The sequence below is a fragment of the Plecotus auritus genome (genome assembly GCF_963455305.1).
Source record: "Plecotus auritus genome assembly, chromosome: 3".
NCBI classification, from domain to species: Eukaryota; Metazoa; Chordata; class Mammalia; order Chiroptera; family Vespertilionidae; genus Plecotus; species Plecotus auritus.
In genome coordinates, this window is record NC_137772.1 from 87,127,826 (window position 1) to 87,152,584 (window position 24,759).

At 41.2% G+C, this 24,759-nt stretch overlaps 1 protein-coding gene across 1 annotated transcript in view; it reads right to left on the reverse strand.

The window, feature by feature from the left end:
- Nucleotides 1-24,759, reverse strand: part of VWA8 (von Willebrand factor A domain containing 8) — a 407,937-nt gene that overhangs the window by 20,126 nt on the left and 363,052 nt on the right. The window contains exon 40 of the mRNA XM_080659387.1: nucleotides 18,498-18,606. Coding sequence (XP_080515513.1) covers nucleotides 18,498-18,606 — 109 coding nt within the window. The remainder of the gene's footprint in view (nucleotides 1-18,497; nucleotides 18,607-24,759) is intronic.

Genomic DNA, 24,759 nt, shown 5'->3' on the forward strand with positions numbered 1-24,759 from the left:
AAAGTGGCAGTGTGGGAGGAGAAACCACGATGGCAGCATAGGTAAACACCTGAACTGCTGCCTCGCACAACAATTTCAAAACTACAACTAAAAGACAAAACGGACATCATCCAGAACCACAGGAAGGCTGGCTGAGTGGAAATTCTACAACTAGAGGGAAAGAGAAAAGCACACTGAGACTCAGAGGAGTTGCAGGAGGCAGAGGTACTGAGACGCGTATGTGTAGAGAGGACTGGCAACTGAGTACGCGGCTGGCTTTCTCAAGTGGGAGAGAGACAAAAGCTCCCAACTGTGCTGAACTCCAGTTCCAGGTGAGACTCTGGGGACCCAGACTCATATGGGGTGAAACTGGACTGTCAGGAAAGAGAAAAGCACACTGAGACTCAGAAGAACTGCAGAAGGCAGAGGTACTGAGGTGCACATGTGTGGAGAGGGCGGGCAACTGAGTACGTGGCTGGTTTTCTCAAGCGGGAGGGAGACAAAAGCTCCTGACTGCACTGAACTCCAGTTCCGGGCGAGACTCTGGGGACCCAGACTCATTCAGGGAGAAACTGGACTGTCTGGCAGCGGGCGGAACTCGAGGGCGACTTTCTCTCAGAGGTGCTTGCCGCGATTACCACGGGACACTGAGACACAGGGGCCTACAAGGGCAGGGCTGATGGGAAACCAATCCTGTCTGCTCCACCCTGAGACTCCACCCCATCCAAGTTGAGCACAGAGGCTTTTGCAAGTCTTGTCTCATAAGGGTGTCTCCAGCACAGAAGTTCTCCCAGCGTAGACACAGATGATCCTCACAGCCAACTGGCCTGGAGGTCAATTCCTCTCAGTGATACCAACAACAATCAAGGCTTAACTACAACAAGACTGTGCACATAGCCCACAAAGGGGCGCACCAAGAGTGTCCACCTCAGGTAACTGGGGAGGCTGAGCCACTGGGCCCTATAGGACACCTAGCACACAAAGCCACTCTATCAACTCAGAGAAGCAGCCAAAATGCGGAGACAAAGAAACAGATCACAAATGAAAGAAATGGAGGAAAGCAAACGACTGGATATAGAGTTCAAAACCACAGTTATAAGGTTTTTCAAGAATTTTCTAGAAAAGGCCGATAAATTTAGCGAGACCCTTGAGGATATGAAAAAGGACCAACTAGAATTAAGTATACACTGACTGAAATAAAAAATATTATACAGAGATCTAACAGCAGACTAGAGGATCGCAAGAATCAAGTCAAAGATTTGAAATACAAAGAAGCAAAAAACACTCAACCGGAAAAGCAAAAAGAAAAAAGAATCCAAAAATATGAGCATAGTGTAAGGAGCCTCTGGGACAACTTCAAGCATACCAACATCAGAATTATGGGGGTGCCAGACGAAGAGAGAGAGAGCAAGATACTGAAAATCTACTTGAGGAAATAATGACTGAAAACTTCCCCCACCTTGTGAAAGAAATAGACTTACAAGTCCAGGAAGTGCAGAGAACCCCAAACAAAAGGAATCCAAAGAGGACCACACCAAGACACATCATAATTAAAATGCCAAGAGCAAAAGACAAAGAGAGAATCTTAAAGGCAGCAAGAGAAAAACAGTTAGTTACCTGCAAGGGAGCACCCATACGACTGTCAGCTGATTTCTCAACAGAAACTATGCAGGCCAGATGGGAGTGGCAAGAAATATTCAAAGTGATGAATAGCAAGAACCTACAATCAAGATTACTCTACCCAGCAAAGCTATCATTCAGAATGGAAGGTCAGATAAAGAGCTTCACAGATAAGAAAAAGCTAAAGGAGTTCATCACCACCAAACTAGTATTATATGAAATGCTGAAAGGTATTCTTTAAGAAGAGGAAGAAGAAGAAAAAGGTAAAGATAAAAATTATGAACAACAAATACATATCTATCAACAAGTGAATCTAAAGATCAAGTGAATAAAAAATCTGAGGAACAGAATAAACTGGTGAATGTAATAGAATCAGGGGCATAGAAAGGGAGTGGACTGACAATTCTCAGGAGGAAAGGAGTGTGGGGGGTGTGGGAAGAGACTGGACAAAAATCGTACACCTATGGATGAGGACAGTGGGGGGGGGGGGTAAGGGCAGAGGGTGGGGTGGGAACCGGGTGCAGGGGAGCTATGGGGGAAAAAAGAGGAACAATTGTAATAATCTGAACAATAAAGATTTATTAAATAAAATAAAATAAAAATAAAGTGGCAGTGTGACAGCACTGTCATTGAAAATACAAAGCCATGCTTCAGGTAGCCAGTGTCTATTTTAGGGGCTTCCTTTTACAGACAAAGTACTAAAATAGTGTTGAGATCTCTTCATCTACACAGTGATGACACAACTATTACTTTCCTCCCCAAATATAATATGTACCAAATTTCATCTTACTAAAAAAAAAAAAAAAAATCTATCGCCACAGACTGGGAAAAAGTATTTCCAAAAGACATAACTGATAAAAAACTGTTATCCAAAATATACAAAGAACTCTTAAAACTCCACAATAAGAAAATGAACAACTTGATAAAAAAAATGGGGAAATGATCTGAATAGACACATTACCATATTAAATATATAGATGGTAAAGAAGCATATGAAAAGACTAGAGGCCTGGTGCACAAATTTGTGCAGGGGTGGGGTCTCTCAAGGTGGCCTGTGGGGATTGGGCCGAAACCTGCAGTCCAATGCTGCCTGCGCTCCTGCCTGCTGCTCCCGCTCATCCCGGCCCCACTGCGCCTGCCGTGGGCTCACGCCCAGTCAGTCCGGATTGGGAGAGGCTCGTGTTGCTGCAGCAGCGCTTGACAGCCTTGAGCCCTGCCTCTGGCACCTGTCCCGAGGGGGGCGGGAACGGGACAGGCGGTGGGATGCCCTTACTGGCCCGGGATCCGGATCTGTCCTGCTGACATTTGTGCTGGTTGTTGAAAGCCACCTGGCAGCCGCTTTTATATCGTTTCTTCCTTGCGGACCATCTAGGGAGGGGAAGCAGCTGTGGTGTCCGAAGCCTCCTTCCAGGAGGCTGGCAGTGCTGTTGGGATTGTGCTGGCTGCACCAGTCCGTTGGTGCCTGGCCCGTTCTCTGGAAATTGGACCTGCAGGACTACTGAGTGAGTGAGTGGCTGTCACCGGGCTGGTGGTCCACCGGGACTGGTTGGTCAGCTGAGCGGTGCTCTGGTTGTAGGAGCACACTGATCACCAGGGAGCAGCTCCTGCATTGAGCATCTGCCCTCTGGTGGTCAGTGCGCATCATAGTGACCTGTCCTTTTGCCGTTCAGTTGATTTGCATATTAGCCTTTTATTGTATAGGATGCTTAACATCATATGTCATGAGGGAACTGCAATAAGAATGAGATACCACTACACATGTATTAGAATGGTCAAAATCCAAAACACTGCAACACCAAATGCTGGCAAGAATGTGGAGCAGCAGGAACTCTCATTCATTGTTGGTGGGAATGCAAAATGCTACAGCCAATTTCACAGACAGTTTGGCAGTTTCTTACAAAACCAAACATATTCTTATCATACAACCCAGCAATTATACTCCTTGAAACTTTATGTTTACACAAAAACCATCACATAGATGTTTATAGCAGCTTTATTCATAACTGTCAAAACTTGGAAGCAACTAAGATGCCTTTCAGTCGGTGAATGGATAAGTCCTGACAATGGAATATATTCAGCTCTAAAATGAAATGATCGTTCAAGCCATGAAATGACATGGAAGAAACTTAAATGCTTATTATTAAGTGAAAGAAGCCAATCTGAAAAAGCTACATATTGTAGGAGTCCAACTGTATGATATTCCAGGGAAAAGAAAAATTATGGTGACAGTATAAAGATCAATGGTTGCCAGAGGTTGGGGGAGGGATGAATGGATGGAGCACAGGATTTTTAGGGCAGTGCAATACTCTGTATGATACTATAATGATGAATACATGTCATTATACATTTGTCCAGATCCATAGAATGTACACCACCAAGAGTGAAACATGATGTAAACTATGGGCTTTGGGTGATAATGAGTCAATTTAGGCTCATCAACTGTAACAAGTGTCCCATTCTATTGGGGTATATTGATAATATGGGAGGCTATGTCTGTGTGGGGTGTGGGGAAGGAGATAAATATAAATTCTCTGTACTACATGCTGAATTTTGCTGCGAATCTAAAACTGGTCTAAAAAGAAAGTCTGTTTTTAAAAAAATCTAGTTATAAATATAACAATAACTTTATTGTGCAGAATCTATTTTCCTGTCAGAGATGCAATGATTAAGGCAAAGAAAGGATCTGGTAGAAAAAGCATCAGATTAGGATTAAGCATAGGAGAATTCTAGTCTTGACTCCCCTTGGGAAATTAATGAGATTCTCTGGGTCTCAGTTGTCCCATCTTCAAAATGAGGGCCACTGTCAGTGAATGTGTGATTGAAGTGTAGCAGTCTATATTTAATTAGTAATGAAAATCACCTGTACTCAGAGAAGGATTTCCCAATTATTTTTTAACCCTTTGCCCTTTGCTAATTGTACCACAATGGTAAGCACAGTAATATTTTCTCAAATAACTGGGAATTAGCTCCAATTTATAAGCTTCTAAATATAAATTAAGGCCCTAGCTGGTTTGGCTCCGTGGATAGAGTGTTTGCCTGCGGACTGAAGGGTTCCAGGTTCGATTCAAGGGCACCTGCCTGGGTTGCAGCTCGATCCCCAGTAGGGGGTGTACAGGAGGCAGCTGATCAATGATTCTCTCTCATCATTGATATTTCTCTCTCTCTCGCCCTCTTTCTCTCTGAAATCAATAAAAATATATTAAAAATAAATTAAGGATGCTAAATAGTGACTTTGAAAAAAATGTATTTTTTCAGTAAGTAAATCTATTCCTCAATAATAGAAATAAGTGAATTATCTGTTAAATGCAACAAATTACGGGGAAAAGAATTTTTTAGAAAATAGTTCATTCTGTGTTTATTTTGACATTAGTATTAATGCAGTTTATTTTAAGCTAGTTTGCTATTGATAAGCATTTTGAGAGACTTTGGTGGACAATTAGTTACAGGAAACTAGCTTTTGCTTTCCAAACTTCATCTTTCTGTCCTAACATCCACATTCAAAAGAAAGCACAAAACATCTAGGACCCAGCAGACATTTCATTATCTGGAGTTTTGGGGATCCTGAAACCTCCTCACCAGCTATGCCAGCTGCTCAGCAATTCATACTGTTTTCCAAATCAGGGTAGAGCCAGATCTAAGAAATATTAAGAACAATTATACTGGAAACACTTAGGACATTAGAATTTTTAAAATAGTTCATTATTATGATTATTTTTTTTCTACACCCAAGGATATGCTCACTGATTTTAGAGCGAGAAGAAGGGGGGCAGAGAGAGAGAGAGAGAGAGAGCGCGCTGTGAGAGAGAAATATTGATCAATTGCCTCCTATATGTGTATGCACTCCAAGGGGGTATCCAACTGGACACCTAGGTATATGCCATGACCCGGAATTGAACCTGCATCCTTTTGGTGTACAGCATGGCGCTTCAACAACTGAGCCACCCGGCAGGGGCTGAGTTCATTATTTTTATCAAGAGATGAATGCTTATAGTATAGATATATATTTTTTGAAGAGTACCTAAAGATATGAATAAGCATATGGACTTAAGTAAAACTATAGAAACAAATGACCACATTACCATAGGAAAAGTAATACAATTACTAGATGTCATATCTAAGAAAGCATTCCATAATGCTGTTTTGTACTCCTAAGATTTAAATTTAAGACTGCCAAAGAATATCACAATTGCATGCTTTATGCCAATCAGAAAGGAGTATTATCTAAATGTAATTGTTAAGTGGATATCCTGTAAATACGCTTATAGAGATCCTACTGTAATAAAGCAATCAGGAGTAATTATGGTTTGCTATTTTGGATATTCCTATATTTGGCTAAACTAACCTAGTGCATTTATCATTTACCAGGAGAATTTTTTCTTCAATTCCTTCAGTAGGTTTGCGAGATAGAAATCTCACTGGCCAACAAAGTTCACTTTCAAAGCTAATTTATCATGAGGCGGCTCTTCAAGACTCTAAAGGGAACAAATATAAACTCTTTATGAGATGTTTACAAAATCCTGCCTTACTGATACCCACTCCAAATCAGTGTGGAGACTAAAGGCACACAACAGGTCGTGCATCTTCAGGACGCAGAGGGGAAATGGCAGGAGAGGTGAAGAGCGAGTCATGTCCTAGTGAAGGTCTGTGAGACAACTAGGCCAACAGCACTGCACAATTCTTCTTTTGGTGTCTGCTAACAATCAGTCAAACTGATAAAATGGTGTCCTTTTTAGGGGCCCCATTATTGCCCTTGGTAAGGAGGTTACAAAATTATAATATACTTACTTTCCCCTTAGAATATTGTTTGTTTGCTGTCTCAGGATCCACCAACATGTAAAAAACCTAAAGATTTTAGGGCCTAATTTTCTTATGCTGATGTTGCTTCTTTTGCTATATGTTATTATCATCCCTTAAGGCATTCTTTAGCTAAAGGCTCTGTTTCCATTATGTATGCCAATAAAAGTACATAGTAAAATCTGGGCTAAGAGTGAGGGAGGGGATATGCTTTTTCCAATATGTCTGCTACCCCTTTCTTATTCTTTTTTTTTTTTTTTTTTTGGTCAACTTTTTCAATTTAAGTATAACATACTTGTAATAAAGTACATAAATCTTAAGTACAGAGCTCAATGAACTTTAAATGTGAACACACCCTTGTACCACCTGCAGCTCCACAGCCTGCCAGGCCTCTTTTGGACTTCTATAGAGAAGTCCCTGTTCTGATTTTTATCACCATCGATGAGGCTGGCCTGTATTTGAACTTCATAAAACTGGAATCATACAACATGAACTCGTTTGTGTCTGGCTTCTTTGGCTCAACATTGCTCCCATGAGAGTCACCTACATTGTTGTGTGTAGTAGCACTTTAGTCTCTTTCAGCGCTATAACATTCAATCCCGTGACTTTGTCACAATTAATTTATCTATTGCACAAATGCGCTACATCCAGTTTGGGGCTATCATGAATACTGCCACCATGAGTATTCCTGAACATGACTTTTGGAGCAGAAACACGTGTGTATTTCTGTTGGGTGGAAATCCTGGAGACAATCAGTTTTAGTAGATACTCCCAAACAGTTTTCAAAAGTGTTTTGTTTTTTTTCAATTTACATTCCTGTGAGCAGTATATGAGGGTTTTATTTGCTTGCATCCTCACCCTCATTTGATTTTGACAGCTTCTTCTTTTTTAAAAAAATTTTAGTCATTCTGGTTGGCATATCATATATTCCCTTTCTTTGTACTTTTATTTGTGGATAAATGAATTACTTTGGGTTCTGCTTGTCACTGAGATTTTCAGGAACATGAGCCAGTTTTTCTCTTTGAGAACTGAAGGTATGTACTAGTCTTCTGATCCAGAACTATTGGCACAAAGACATTTTTATAATAGTAGCACCATTTGTTCATTTTCAAATATACAATTTGCATGTAGCCGAGTTGGCATGGCTCAGTGGTTGAGCATCGACCGGTGAACCAGGAAGTCATGGTTCGATGGTTCGATTTCCAGTCAGGGCACATGCTCGGGTTGCGGGCTCGATCCCCAGTAGTGGGTATGCAGGAGGCAGCCCATCAATGATCCTCTCTTATCATTGATGTTTCTCTCTCTCTCCCTCTCCCATCCTCCCTGAAATTAAAAAAAAGATAACATGCATATAATTATGAGCAGATAACTTATTATCTATCATGTAGCCAGCCCGCCAAAACTTGGAAACTCCAAACAGGAAGAGCCTGTCAGAATGAATGCTCTTGAAGGTAATGAGCTAGAGGGGGAGCTCTTTATAAGTTCACTGAGGGCTGGGATAGAAATATTTTTTAGTTTGGACTGTGTGTTTTATGGGACGCATTAAAATACTTCTTTAAAGTATTGTCTCTTATTTTTCTGTAATACATGGTTTTACTTATAATAAAGGGCCAAACATGTTACTGTATATTCTTATTACATGAAGTATTCTCACAAATATGTCCATTTTGTGTTATATAATAAATTCATACTAATGAGAATTTTTATATATAAAGCTAGGTGGAGGGAGGTATGAGAAGGTAAAGGGGGGATAAAAATTGATGGAAGGAGACTTGACTTTGGGTGGTGAACTCAATACAGTGTAGAGATGATGTGTTATAGAATTGTACCCCTTAAACTTATGTATTATTATTAACCAGTCACCCCAATAAATTCAATAAAAAAGTAAAAATAATAAAAGAATACTTAGGCTAATTGAAATGCTCATAGGATGATGTGTACTAGTTAATTCATTTTTCTGGTAAATAACTGGTTAACCAGAAAGTACACACACACACACACACCCACACCCAAACCCACACCCACACCCACACACACACACCCACGAACACATCTGTAGTAGTGAGGACATTAGGAGGAATAAATTAGATAAAAACCAATTAGTGACACTAGTCCTTGTGATTTCAGCACTGAAAGTTTTCTGATTAATCTTAAGTCTTCACTTATTTGGGTTATGGTTAATCAAGTCTTCCTTTACCTATATACAAGCAAGCCATTTTTCTTTTATTCTTTCAGAATTTATTTAATATAGAGATTAGAAAGACTTAAATAGCAATTTTTGCAGAAATTATATACATTCTATAGAATAAAGCATGTAGATCAGTGGTTCTCAACCTTTCTAATGCCGCGACCCTTTAATATAGTTCCTCATGTTGTGGTGACCCCCAACCATAAAATTATTTTCATTGCTACTTCATAACTATAATTTTGTTACTGTTAATGAATCGTAATGTAAATATCTGTGTTTTCCAATGGTCTTAGGCTCTACAGCAGCAGTTCTCTAGCAGGGTCGCCTAAGACCATCGGAAAATAGAGATATTTACATTAGGATTCATAATAGTAGCAAAATTACAGTTATGAAGTAGCAACGAAAATAATTTTATGGTTGGGGGTCACCACATGAGGAACTGTATTAAAGGGTCGCGGCATTAGAAAGGTTGAGAACCACTGATGTAGGTGATCATCAATAAAAACCTGTTGGGTAGCCCTAGCCAGTTTGGGTCAGTGGATAGAATGTGGGCCTATGGACTGAAGGGTCCCAGGTTCGGTTCTGGTCAAGGGCACATGCCTGGGTTGCGGGCTCAATCTCCAGTTGGGGGTGTGCAGGAAGCAGCCAACCAATGATTCTCTCTCATCATTGATGTTCCTACCTCTTGTTCCCTCTCCCTTCCTCTCTGAAATCAATACAAATATATATTAAAAAAATCAAAGACCCTTCCTCATCAAGCAAATGTTTAAATTAAAAAACAACACCCCAAAAAAACCCGTTGGATAGATAAATAAATGTAAGTAGGTGTCTGAGGATACCTGGGGGCAATGATTCTTTTATTAAGCATTAGCTCCCATTAGTTTAACATTTCTCCATGTTCAACCAATGTATAATTTTTATGCTTTTATCATTCTATTCTATATCATTAGAATAGAAATGATAAGCTGGATTAAGGCACACATTTGTACAATATTTATAAAATAACAAGGTATAAATCAGTGGAGGCAATAAAAATTTTTCATTGTGGTTCTCAATATTTTGACATAGTAAAAATATTTTACTAAATACCTGTTAGGTTGCAAACTGCTCTAAATGGTGGATAGTAATACCAAAAAAAGAGAAGATATAGGTCTTCCTGTTTTAAAGATTTCCCTGTTTCTTGAAGTAACATCTCATTGCAAGGGAGAACAGTGATTCATGTATTTAACCAAGATAATTCCTGTTAAAAGAATTTGTACTCTTGGATGCTGTTGTGGAATTAAACTATTACTTTGAGTGACAATTTATTGTTATTTTATAATTAGTTTTTATGAACAAAGACAATTTCATGTCTTTCCTTCAAGAATTAAGTCTTTTGTGCTTCAAAGAAGCTGGATCTACACCCACCAGTGTGTATACGTAATAGGCTTTTAGACTTAACAGTTCAAAACTGAGGCCTGGCTCCCACTCACCATGCTCTCCCCAGTTCTCCTCATCTCAGTAAAGGGCAACAGGAAAACTCCATTCCTTCAGCTGCTCAGGCCACATACCTAGGAGTCCTCTTTGACTTCTCCTTCTCTCACATCTCACACCTAGTCCCCTGCGAACCCTCTTAACTTCTGGCAGTATCTGACCATCTCTTCCCATCATCATGCCTGTCCCTAGCCCAACCATTGCTTTCTCTCACATGGACCACTTCAATAGCTCCTAACAGGTCCCCCTGCTTCAACTCTGCACCCGACATTCCCCTTTCCACACAATAATCAGAGGAATATTCATAAAAACATGTTGTATGTGTAAGAAATACATTTGAAAATACCGGCACGTTTGTTTTTAAAAAGCCTGATTGAACTTTTATTTCTGTAATTATTTTTAGGAATGAAAGAGTATTTGTCTCTTTCATCAATAACATAAATTATCACGCTTTTTGCTTCCTTTTGTTTCTCCTCTATACCAACTTCTTTTAAAAAAATATATATTTTTATTGATTTGAGGGTGGAAGGAAGAGGGATAGAGAGATAGAAACATCAATGATGAGAGAGAATCATTGATCGGCTGCCTCCTGCATGCCCCACACTGGGGATCAAGCCCACAGCCTGGGGACGTGCCCTGACCCAGAATTGAACTGTGACCTCCTTGTTCATAGGTCGATGCTTAACCACTGAGCCATGCTGGCCAGGCTATATCAACTTCTTGATTTTTGTTTAATTTTTGAGATAATATGACAATTTAGGCCCTGTTTTTTATTATTAAAATCACTATATTTTAAATTGTGTACTTTTAAAAAACAATATTCTTAATATTTGAGTTTTCTTTAAGCCCTGGCTGGGTAACTCATTTGATTAGAGCCTCATCTCAATACACCAAGGCTGTGGGTTTGATCCCCAGTCAGGGCACATGCAAGAAGCAACCAATGAATGCATAAATAAGTGGAACAACGAATCTCTCTCTCTCTCTCTTTCTCTCAAAGCAATAAACACACACACACACATATTTATCACAATTATTTAGACCTGATTCTATTTTGTGTTTAATGTTTTCAATGCTCACTGCTAATCCTTTTATAACACAAGTTTCCCATTCTTAAGGAATTTTGATTCCTCTCTTAATTGTCTGGAATATTTATACATATGTGCATATATGTATGTGAGCACATGTCTATATACATATTTAGTTCAAAGTATTTTCAAAAGGGGTACTTAAGTGACATACATTTTAAGTCTCTGAATATGTAAAAATGTCTTTCTGTCACCTTTGTACTTTGGCTGAGTATAGAATTCTTGGGTTACAGTTCCTCTCTTCCACCCCCAAACCCCCAAATCCTGTAGATGGTGTTTCACTAGCTTCTGGCATTCAATGTTTCAGGGAAAACTAATGTAAGATTATTTATCTTTCTGTGATAGCTTGTTTTCTTGCCTGCTTGTATGTTGTTGTTTTTTTGATATTTTCTTTGTTTTGAAATGTTAAAATTCTAGGAAGTTGTGGCAAGGTACTTACCTCTTTTCATTAATTTGCCTGCTACTCAGTAAAGTTCTTTGACCCATAGACTCAGGCCTGTCTTCAGCCCAGTACAGTTTTCTTTAGTTATGATTCTGATTATTGTTATGTGTCCTTTTGGGGAATATCATTGGTCCATTCAGCATACATTTACTGAGCACTTACCATGTGCCAAGTACTGTTCTACTTACTGGGGAGGCTCACGGCTCTGTATGTTAACTCTCTGTTCTGTTTTGATTGATCAGCTTTCTTATGGCTTTTACCTCTTTATATTTCCACAATCTGGAACAACAATTCAAGTTTTCCATTCATGTTAGTACTTAGTTTTAAGACTGAATTGATCTGTTCTTTCTACGTTTAATGTAGATTTCAGTTTTGGCATTGCATTTTTAGTTTTCTTATAACATTTCCTTATTACATTCATCTCCTTTATTACTTCTGCTGGCTTCTTAGCCAAATCCTTTTAAATCCATGTCTTATTTCTCATACTTCAAGATTCTTTGACTTTTGAGAACACAAAGCAGATGTTTTCTAAAACTCTGGTCTTTTCTGAAGAAATATTCTAGCCCAGCAGCAGCTTCTTCCTCTCCATCTTGAATGCTTCCTAGTCCGCTTCCCTGCAGAATGATTTCATGGATCCCATCTTACTTCATTCTCTGTTGTTCTTATTCTTGAATGATGAGATGGCTGCACAAAACTATTCAGGAACAGATTAGACACATTCTCCTTGGTTGCATATACTCGCCACTTTGTTAGAATTTTCTTTGAAGATTTTAAACTGATGTTAGCAGTTGAACTAAATCTACACCACTAGCTCAGGCCTCGGCGGGGAAGGAGCTTGAACTGTGGAGCAGCACTGCGTGAGAACTTCATCTCCACATCGTTTCTAACTTGTGCGGTGAGGCCACTGCAGTGGCCATTTGGCATTTGTCTGAGCCAGTCGTCCAGCCAGGTGTAAACAGGCCCTTTCCCAGTGTTATTCCCCTGCCAGCTCTCTGCTGTCGTAGCCACTGCATAAAACCTAGACCCAGCGCCCGTTTCCCAAGGCTGAGGCTTTCAGTGCTGCTGCTTGGCAGTCACGACATGGAGGTCGAGTGACCTGCTTCTCACCAGCTCCAGGCTTTCTCCTGAGTCCCTGCCTCTCCAAGTCAGGGATGTTAATGTGATCCCATTGGTCTCATGCCCTTACTCGCTGGTAATGCTATTTCTGAGGAAGGTTTCGAGCTGTCTTTGTTGCTGTCATTCTTATGGGGCTCATCACATTATATTTAGTGAAAGTTCTTCAAAGCTTCTTGTACATCACTGGTACTCTTCCCTAATTTCTTCTATCGTACGGGTTTTTCACGGTTTACAGCTTTTTACTGTTTTAATAATTTTAATGGTCATCCAACCAAGATGGAATTAGATGCCTTTATACAGATGCTCAAACAGCCCGGAAGCCGGGACTATATTTCTAGCCTGCACTCAGCTGAAGTTGTCCTCTCATGGCCACTGATGCCATGTGCTGAGCCACGAGCCATGCACGTGCTAAGGAGACACTGGACTTTCACTGCTTTCTCGAGATGCAGGTGTTCCCAGACATGGTTGTCTTCACCCTTCCTCTCTCTTGGCTTTGTACTCTCACCTTAGTCAACATATCTCTCTTGACTTTGGCTGTTCCTTTATACCGATGACCGTACAAATATAGACATTGATGGGGAGTCACCTTCTCTCTAGTCTTCTCTCCCATTACCCAGTAAGCCCCCACGCCCATCCCTAAACTCTAGTCACCTGGACAGTTGTCCCTTCTCCAAGCAGCCTTATTTAAGTCTTGGTCCTCTGCTTACATGTTTCTTCTATCTAGACCAGAGCCATCCACACTGCCTTTGGTGTGTGAACACTTGTTACTGGTCCATGATGAAATAAGTAACAGAAATTGACTGTAAGCATTTAGAAACTTGCATGACAATTTGACAATGTAATTTTATGTTTGTTGAATCTGATATTAAATAATATGGGCTTGTATTTTGTATGTTATTTTATATCATTTTTTCAGTAATTCATTTCTATTTTATTTTATAAAAGTATTCATCCATGATCAATGGAAAAAATTCTGGCCAACTCTTTATCCTTAGAAGAGTTATCAACTGAAACCAAGCTCATCCTTCATGGTCCAGCTCAAACGACATGTCCTTTGTGAGTTTCTCCCTAACTGTCCAGCTTAGAAATTGCTTGTTCACATGTCTACTTAACCACAGCACTTTAAAACCTTTCTGTGGTACTTACCATATTGTGTCTTCTATTAGCTACACACGTGATTTCTTCCCCTAGGTCAGTTGTCAAAGGCAAGAACCATTAGACAAAGTATTCAGTTAGTGTCTATAAGATGAGGCATGGTTACTGGAGACTAAGTAAAGAAATGGGGAAATGCTTTCCATTCCTTACATATTAGCCAAGTGAGTACTCAGAATAAGGTCAAAGTTCCTTGCCTGGCACCCACACTGGATGGCATCCTGCTCACACGCGAGATGGGCCATCAGCTCACACCTGAGACCACAGTGTCATACCTTTGCCTATGCTGTGTCCATTATTGGGGCACTGCTTCCACCCTCTTATTAATACTCGTGTGCCCTTCAAGACTCAGTTCGTGTATCTTTTCCTTCAAAATCTATCCTAGCTTCCCTTTCCTCTGAACTTGCACTGCATCCTTCTACCTGGACACCTACCATATTAAACAAATACTCTGTCTAGGTGCCCATCTTCCCCACTCCTCGAGACTATAACCTTCTTGTGGTCAGGGATGATATCTTACTAATCTTTGTGCCCTTAGGCCCATGCACAGTGTATGTCACATGTCAGTGTTCAAAAACACCTTTTATCTGAACACAAGCTCATTTTAAAGCACAAAAGGAAAAGCAAGACACATAATGGTTGGTTCCTGGCGCTATCATGCTAGCCAAAGCAATCAGAGGAAGGATAATTTAGTTTAGCCTGAGAATGAAATTACTGACTATAGGTCAGAAAAACATTGACGAGACGACACGGCTTTTTGTAGGAATGGATATTTTGTTAGGGAATGCTGGAATTAAGACATTCAGATTCTGAATCAAGTATAAGAAATTATTATAGACTCTACTATTCTAATGAGAAAATTCTTGCTGCTGATTCATAAAAGGTCCAATAACCAAGCCTCTGATATTCCATAGAGAGTCCAGTCAAGAAGCAAAGGAAGGCCACTGGTGAGAGCTTTCTTAATTGAGAATGACGTACTGCAACGGAGGCACATGTTGAAGCAGATGGTCACTGGGTGGAACAACATTTCCTGTTCCACAAATCTCAGCCCAGGCCCCGGTCACTACGTGGGCCTGAAGCTGTGCTTTGGAAAGTCATCTCCAGTGATGATTCGCTAGTGCCTGGCCAGACTTTGTACTGGTCACCAAGGAAACACCCATGATTACTGGGATTACAGCCACCCCAAACAGCTGGAAGTGATTAGTCGATCAGAGACACACAGACTGGCAGAAGATGGCAAAAATGGGACCAAGTCAAAACCTTCTCATTTTAGTTACAATCTAAAGATTCATATTCCAGATGAGGCCCTGTCTGTTCTGGCCAGTACTGTGTTTTTAACAAATACTATCTTTCTAAATTGAGGCCTGGATGGCCTCCCTGAGAATAACACCTCTGTGGATTAAAAATAAAAACACTTGAGGTGCTTGTGCTGGCATCTGGATAACGATGCAAAATGTCTTATGAGTGTATGCAAGAATTATACATTTTACAGAATTGTAGAGTTGGAAGATAATAGAGACCTAGCAGATAAAAGGGACCTGAGCTTTGGGCTCAGTCACTTGCTTCACTAGCCATGTCTTTCTAATCCTCAACTCCCTCATTATAAAGTGGGAACAAAGTATCTATATTTCATAAGACTGTGAGAATTGAGATGACTATATGTTTCAGTTTCCTTATCTATCAAATGTAGAAAATAACTATTACCGGTTATTGTAAGGATTAACTAGCACAATGAATGTAAAGTACCTGACTGGGTACCTGCCTAGCAGTCCATGCTAATGAATACTAGGGAGTATAATGAGCGTTATGACGAAGCTAATTCTGTAGAGAATGCTATATGCTAGGCACTGTTTAAAATGGTTTACACATATCTTCTGAGTACATCTTCCTAATTGCCCTATTCTTCGTCATTCCCATTTTACAGAACCCAGGCCATCTGGCTCCAAAGCTGGCACTATTAGCAACAAAGTGATGAGGATGATGATGATGGAAGAGAGGTTGATGATGATGCTGATATGTGAGGACTGGCACATGGTAACTGCTCAATAAATGCTTAGTATTATTAAAACACTCACTGATTTGTAAAGATTTCTAGAGACAGAAGTTCTACATCCATCTTAGGTACTCTTTCAAGAGTTAAATCACTTTTATTTCCTTTCTTATATATTAAACTCTTTCTTGCTATTATTGAAGCCTTTGTTTTCTTTCTCAGGTTTCTAGGAAAGAAGGGAATAAAAACCTTCTTGAAATAGTTAACTCTATTTAAGAATATTCAGGAAGCTATTAACCCCAATCCCTTTACATATTTTTATCAGTGCCAGTTTCTTGTTTGCTATCTATTTAATCTTATTGGTTGCTTTTCCTTGAGTCCATTCCCGTTTTCTTTCATATCTCTGTTTGAAAGCAGAACTGGACACTGTTTTCTCACTGTCTCATCCCTGTATGTTTAGTGGAAGTCCTTCCTGACTACTAACTCTCCTTCTGCTATAGGAAGTCACAGTGTTAGGTCTGACTTCTCTTCCTGTGGCTGATCTTGTAAATGTAATCACCTATTTAAAAGGGTTGATTTGGGGATGATGTTTGTAAAAGTAACTGTAGCATGGTGCCCAATAAATGCCAATCTAGACATTTACTAATACCAGATGAGGATTCTGATTCCCTCAATTAAAAATGTATTCTTGCCCTAGCCGGTTTGGCTCAGTGGATAGAGCGTCGGCCTGCGGATTGAAGGGTCCCAGGTTCAATTCCGGCCAAAGGCACATGCCTGGGTTGCAGGCTCGATCCCCAGAAGGGGGTGTGCAGGAGGCAGCTGATCAATGATTCTTATCATTGATGTTTCTATCTCTCTATCCCTCTCCCTTCCTCTCTAAAATCAATAAAAAATATTTAAAAAAATAAATAAACATTAAAAATGTATTCTTGCATCCCTTTCTAATACTGTGAATCTAATGGCCCACTTGTCCACAGGGTAAAACCAATGTAACTTGCCTGTTCTCACAGCATTCAGGGCTATTCACGATCTGGTCCCCACGACTTCACCAGCCTCCTCCCCTGCCATTGCCTCCCACCCAACACACGTCTCCTTAGTCACCCTGAACAACCTGCACTCGCACACACTGTGCCTTGTCTGGAATGTTCCAACTCTCAAGCACTTGGGAAATTCCTGAGCATCTTTCAAGAGTGAACTGAAGCATGACATTCTCTGAGAAGGCTTTCCTCATTCATCCCACAGCATTGTGCACATATTTCTCTACAGAATTTAGGAAGATGTTTGCTTATTTGTCTTCCTTAAGTTCCTTCTTTGAAGGCAAGGCCTACATTTTATTTTTCTAACCCTAATACCTGTTGTGCATGAAGAACTTAAGAAATGAATGAATGAATGAACCACATTCATTCTTCAGTCTTAGAACAAGCACCATGTCCCATTACCCTCATCATTTTGGCTCTTATTCACCTCTTGTCTTGCCCTGGTGCTCAGAGCCCACCTAGCAGTTGCCCTCAAGCCCAGAGCAATAAGCACTGGTCACATAAGTGACTATAGAAGAAAATTCAACCATTCGATTGTATACATAGTTCATGTTTTCACACAGTTTATATAAAACCTTATGCTGTTTTATCCTCAATAACTGTATGCATATATATATTCTTTAAAAGAGCAAATGTCTTAATTCTTACAGTCCCCAGAGTTTGAAATTAGGAATTTAGTTAATTATGAAGATCTTTCCTCTTCCTTTCCTCTTGGAAATGATAGAATTTTTCCTAATCTCCTGATGCAGCTTAGATCTTTTAAAAACTGAGGCTTTCCCAGGGTTTTGAGTTAAGATGGTAGATTAAAATTGCATCAGAGAACTTTGAAACCCCAATACTTAGCAAATAATAAAAAAATACTCCCTCCCCACAAAGAACAATTACAAACAAGAACCAAAGAGGAAAAGGGTAAAACTGAAGGTAAGCAACTTCAAACATTTCATGGAAAGGACAAAGAAGGTTCCAGAGTAGAGTGGAGAAGCACACTACTAGTCATGCCTGGCTCCCAACCCTGCCCCCTTTCCCCTGAAATGTCCAAATATCTTTGCTTAGGAAATACTGAAGCATCTTAATTGATATTTTTAGGGGAAATAGCAATGTTGAAATAGCAATATTTAGGGGAAATAGCAATAGTTCTGGAGCAACCAATTTGTAAACTGCAAAAAAGGTAGGCAATATGGGAGCACGGGTAGGGCGGGGAGGGCGAGGGGAGGAGAAGCCAGGAGGCGCAGAGAAGTATAGCGCGGATGATCCAAAATGCTCCTCTGTCTCTCCAGTCAATGACAGTGAAGTGATTTCTAGAAAGAGAGTTCTATTTGTGAATTCCTAGCAGAAGTGAGGTGCACACAGATCTTCTATGTGGGGAATCAGGATATATGATGTCTTCTGGGATTGCTGGTCAAGTTACTGCTTCCTGAACAAGGGGAAAGTGAGATCAACTCTTTTTCCTTGGAGAACTCAACTAAGAAGCCATGGAATGAGCTACAGCTTTATGCAAACATTTTGGCATTAATTTTTTCCTGATTGGTTGATGAGGGTTTGGATAATTTTCTCCAATAGTTCTGGGATCAGTTCAGCTTTAGGCCCAGATTATTTTCTTGGCCCATAAATGGAAGATTACCTGTAAATTATCCAGGATGATCCGGAGGGAGTGCACCTGCCTTCGGACAGCACCTGAAAACCTTTCGTAAGTTGTGGCATCATATTCACTCATTTGGATCTCCTTCAGCCTGAAATCAAAGGGGGCAAAAAAGACAGCAGCTGATATCATGTGCATCGGTCTTTTAGTTCCATTCCTCTACTGCTAGAGCTGCGGCAAACTTCAGAAAGGGTATAACGGAAGGTAACCAACTTCAAACACTTCATGGAAAGGACACAGAACAGAGTGGAGAAGCGTGTCATGGCTTCTCCAGGCTGCCTTTGAGGAGAAAAGCAAAAGGCAAGGGGTGATGTCTCAGTCAGGAGTATAAAAGGAAGAGACTGTCCGGTGGCATGCTGGCAAATTGTTAACACATTGCCCTCCAGGACAACAAAAGTCATGCTTTGTAGTATTTGCTCATTTCTGTGGTGTAAATACCATGACGGATTTCAAGCTGCCAACAATGAATTCACTAACACTGAGTTAGAAAGAAATGTACACAATTGGCTCTCACACCGTTGCTATATCCCAAAGATGTGCCTCGATGCTGGCAGCTAGTCAGTTCATGTGGAGGCTCCTAGTTGCTTTATAAGACCAAGGACGTATATTTGGTTGACTAAGTTAATAGTTCAGGCCCAAAGAATGTAATTAATGTGCTGCTATGGGAAATACAAGAGTTTTCTGAAATTGCTGATGTACTTTTAATAGGATAATTACATTTTAATATTGTGGCTTTGAAATTCCTCCCTCCCAGTACAGTGTTCCTTTTTACCGTTGTTCATCATTTGTCTTTGCTGTGGCCTGCGATGCACAAGGGGTTCCCGGAACATCACGTGCCTGTGCCCAGAGCTCCCACACAGGTCATTGTCACCTGAGAACCTGTCCCTGCCTCTCTGCCTACTAACTCCCACATACTCGTCAAGACTCAAATTGATGATCAGCTCCTCTGGGAAGCCTGTTCTGATTCCCCAGGTCTGTCTTCCGTTGTTACTTCACACCATCACTATCAGAGCACTTACTACCTGTCCTGTCTCCCCACCAGCCTCTACACTCTTTTAGGTAATGGCTGGGTCTTTCTCATCTTTCTATGTACAGTGGCTAGCATGTTACCTAGCGTATGATAGGTATTCAAAATAAACTGAAATGAATGACCAAAATAAAAATAAGACTCCGAATCATTAAAAATGCAGCATCTTAAATTAATCACACATAGAAGTTCATTCACTGAGAGAGCTTTTCTTGGGTTTTATAGCGTCATATTCATAATACACTAATTTGATTACACATTCCTGGAAGTTTCCATAAATGTAACGGGTGCTGACACTAGGACACAGCACGGTTTTCTAAACTGCTGCATGTGATTGCATTAGTGTGTGCACACGCATGCAAAGTTGGAGGTATGGGTCCCAGGTGTGTAGCTGAAGCTGTTATCTAAAGTATATTTTTCACACCTTGGGCTGTAGTGAGAATGAATGGTCTCTGTTCCTTTCTGGCAGGCCAAGCACTGGGGAGAATCCATCCATCACAGGACTGAGTGCTTACTAGAATCACATAAGGTTAGGCCTAGACTGCCACAGGGAAGATTTGCAATCCCTGCCCTAACACCCAGCTGGGTTAGTTATTGCCAACTCAGGTTTCAAGACCCAGCTCAAAGGCCACCCCCTAAGGAATCTTGCTTGACCTCTCCAGTAACCTGATCATACCCCTTCACTGTCTTCCACAAATATCTGCTAGAGAATCTATACACTTTATTGCCTTTAATAGCTATGTTTGTTTCCATCTGTCAAGATGTTTTCAAACTTTATTTTCTACAATAAGAAATAAGCTTTAATACATTGAAATACAGGATACACAAATGCATATACGTGTGTTTTTAACTGAACCAAAAATTTAACAAAAAATGTTTACTATTTGTGATACATTCTGATATTCTCTTCCATTCCTCTGAGAGGAGAAATATGTCTTATTTATTCTCTGAATCTGCAGTACCTAACGCAATGCCTGGCACACCGTGGCACTCAATAAATGCTGTTACGTAACACTTTGAAAAAACACTATCAAAAGAGAAATACGTGGAAGTTAAATAATATCTGAATGCTTGTTTCCTGAGGTGACATGCCAAGGTGTCCTTCTAAATTTACTCTTTTTTCTGAAGAACAAAAACAAATATGTGTATAGGACTTGACCTCCTAACACTTCTCATGTTTAGTTTTGGCAATCGCTTAAACCTCTCTATACGTTTTCATTAGATGTTATGTTTCAAGTATCAAGGTGGAGAAAAGCTGGGCACAATGAATATTACAGGATATGCTATCTACCTCTTCATACCTAGAAGGCCAATATGCTTTTTCCCCAAAGAAGAAAGATTAGAAAAAAAAATTGTAGCCATAGCTTATCTTTAGCAGGGAGAAAATATACACATACACACAAACTCACACACTCATTTCACACATACACTTACAGACACATACACACACACTCATTTCACACAATACTCACTTCACGTACACATTCACACACACACACACACACACACACACACACACACACACACACACACCAAGGAAGGAGCTAGGAAGTTGGTCTTAGTAGAGAGATTGGAATTAGCTCGTTATAGGGCTACCTCTGGCACAACCGCATCGCACCCAAAACACACCACATGCTGTTTTAATTGTGAGGAAATCTGGAAATCATATCCCAGACTTTGTGAGCTTTCAGAAAGATCACCTACAAGGTACTCAGAAGTGATAACACATTCTGAAAGATGAAGACTGAAGCAAGGAACGGGGAAAGGAAATAGGTAATTTTAGGCTCTGGATCAGACAAGCTGCCCAGTGCTAATACTCTCAAGCCCACAAAACTAGCTGAAAATAAGTCTTTCTGCCTCTTTACCCCTGACCAAAACTGCAGGGCACAGCTGCTTCCCATCCTAGTAATCCATGTGGACTAACTGCACTCTGTTGGCACAGCATATTCTTACAGGGTATACTTATTGTTATGTAAGAGTCTGGGAATTTAAGTTTTCATTTTACTTTTTCATGTAGGTCAGACTTAAATACTATAATTTTGGATCAATTATGAGAAAAGCAAACATAAGCTGAGATCCATAAGCTAACCTCCCTGTGTAAGCCTGATTAGTTTTGCAAATGGTAGTTGGTACAATTTCCACCTTAAACGTTTTTCTAAGCGTGTAAAAGTACCTTACTGTCTATTTCATTCATGTTTTGTTGGTTAATATTTCTGTTGTGCTTCATGCATGTCTTATGCTTCTCAACTTCTGTTATCTATTCCTGAGTTAATAAATTTTGATATATAGGAACCGGTATCTAGATGAAATCCAGATGCAAATGAGTGCTAACTCAGTGCTGTGTTGATGATGTCAAGAACCCATCAGCTTATTAGGCAATATGGTGGGCCTCTAGGCTGATGGATAGCTCTGTCTGTCTGTCTGTCTGTCTGTCTGATTTTAGCCAGACTTTGAGTTAAGTATTAAAGGGGGACACCATTACCTCTATGCAGGTGCACATTATTCATTCTACAAATATGAGTGTTTGCTGTGCATCAGGTTCTGGGCGTAGGTCTGAGAATATTATAGAGCAAAGCACTCTGCCCTCAAGGCACTTAGTCAGTGGAGAGGCAACTATTCACACAACTGATGATATACTGGGAAAGAGTGATACGAACTGTGGAGAAAAGGGACAAAAGCATAAATGAGGACCTGACCTCATTCTGCATATGACTACAGCTGCAAAATAGCTTTAAAACTGACTATTTGATGACAGTGAAGATTTATTTTCTTGTAGACATAATAGTATTGTGGTGTGTGTGTGTGTGTGTGTGTGTGTGTGTGTGTGTGTGTGTGTGTGTGTTTTAGAGTCCTTACCTTTCAGAGATATACTCTTAAGTATTTATGATGAAAAGATAGGATACCTTAGATTGGCTTCCAAATAATCCAGGGGTGGGCACTGAGAGTAAAGCCAGATTTTTCTTCTTGAAGTTGGTCCATGGGGTTCATTATACATGAACCTACTTTTGCCTCACTCCGTATGTTTCACTATACTTTCATTTATATTTGAAAAGTTCCATAATAAAAAGTTAAAGAAAAATCTTTAGCAGTACTAACTTGAATACTCATCAAATGGGAGAATTTACTATGTGAAAGTAGAAAGCAACATTTTTTTTCCCCTCTGTATTTTGCTATGCCCTTTCTCAGGGACTCCATGTGTTTTTACTTCTTCCTCTCCATCTCATACCCTTGCCCACCTCCTGTCTCTCAACCACTTCATGCTGTTCTCTTTCCCCTGGGCTTAGAGACTTCTCCTCAGCACTGCGTAAAGGTGGATGGTTTTCTCACTCCTTTCCCACTTTCTCTCTTACATCCTCTAAATTTAGTTGTGTTGTTGTCACAGATGCTTCTTGATCTCCTTCACCTGTGGGGCAATGGCCCTAATAGAATCAGGTTCCTTAACCCTATTATAGGATTCAGAACAGGGGCTGAATACTTGTGCCCAAGTACTACTAAAAGGCCTTTCTGCCTCTCCATGAACTACTCATGTGCCAGAGCATCTATCCATCTGTGCACTTATTCAAAAACTAAAGGCCCGGTACACGAAATTCGTGCACAGGGGGTGGGAGGGTGTCCCTCAGCCTAGCCTGCACCCTCTCCAATCTGGGACCCCTCGAGAGATGTCTGACATCCCTCTCACAATCCAGGACTACTGGCTCCCAACTGCTCGCTGGCCTGCCTGCCTGATTGCCCCTAACCACTTCTGCCTGCCAGCCTGATCACCCCCTAACCACTCCCCTGTCAGCCTGATCAACACCTAACTGCTCCCCTGCTGGCCCGGTCACCCCTAACTTCCCTCCCTTGCCAGCCTGGTCACCCCTAACTGCCCTCCCCTGCTGGCCTGGTCACCTGTAACTGCCCTCCCCTGCTGGCCTGGTCGCCCCTAACTGCCCTCCCCTGCCAGCCCGATTGCCCTTAACTGCTCTCCCCTGCTGGCCTGGTCACTGTAACTGCCCTTCCCTGCAGGCCTTGTCCCTCCCAACTGCCCTCCACTGCAGGCCTGGTCCCCCCCAACTGCCCTGCCCTGCCAGCCTGGTCACCCCTAACTGCCCTCTCCTGTAGGCCTTGTCCCTCCCAACTGCTCTCCCCTGCAGGCCTGGTCCCCCCCAACTGCCCTGCCCTGCAGGCCTGGTTGCCCCTAACTGCCCTCCCCTGCTGGCCTGGTCCCCCCCCCCCCCAACTGCCCTCCCCTGCCAGCCTGGTCACCCCTCACTGCCCTCTCCTGTAGGCCTTGTCCCTCCCAACTGCTCTCCCCTGCAGGCCTGGTCCCTCCCAACTGCCCTCCCCTGCCAGCCCAGTCACCCCTAAATGCCCTCCACTGAAGGCCTGATCGCCCCCAACTGCCCTCCCTTGCCGGCCTGGTCCCTCCCAACTGCTCTCCACTGCTGGCCATCTTGTGGCGGCCATCTTTGACCACATGGAGGTGGCCATCTTGTGTGTTGTAGTGATGGTCAATTTGCATATCACCTCTTTATTATATAGGATTATTATATAGGATTGAGACTGGATATTTACTTGTGAGGTCCTGAGAGTGGCAACAATAGAAACTCATTTGGGGAGGGGAGGGGAGAATGTTGCATATCTAATTGTTTGGTTCCTTCCCTAAATGGATATCATTTATATGAAATGTAGAGTAATATCTTAATTATAACAAGACCTTTCCTTACAGTATTCCTCTCACTTTTTGTTTGTTTTGAGAAGTTTAAACTGCTTGCATTCCTAACATAGTTATCTGTCCTCATAACCTCCCTGGGAAGCAGGGAGAGGAAGCCACCTATCCCCAGAAGAGCAAATTCAGGTGGTGAGGGTAGATAACTGTTCAAGGTCACCAGGAAAGCCAGCACTTTTGCCTTATCCACCTGTACACAGGCTCCTAAGGCTTGCAGGCTTTCCTGAGGGTATGGCAGGAGGAACCTGCGTGTTTATCCCCATTGTTTTGCTCTGTTTACTTGTAGGATGTGTAAGCACAGCATGTGATACAATAACAGATGTTCTATGTGGAGGAACTTCATAGATGACATACACTTGAGCATGCTCTTTTTTCTGAACTGCACTCAGCTCCTTTCATTGGGTGCAACAACCTGAATCTGCCTTCCAAGCCACCACAGGTCCCCTCCCTCAGTCCTGAAGGAGACACTGCTGCTCCTCTGGCATTTTCCACTTTTAGCTGAAGAGCAT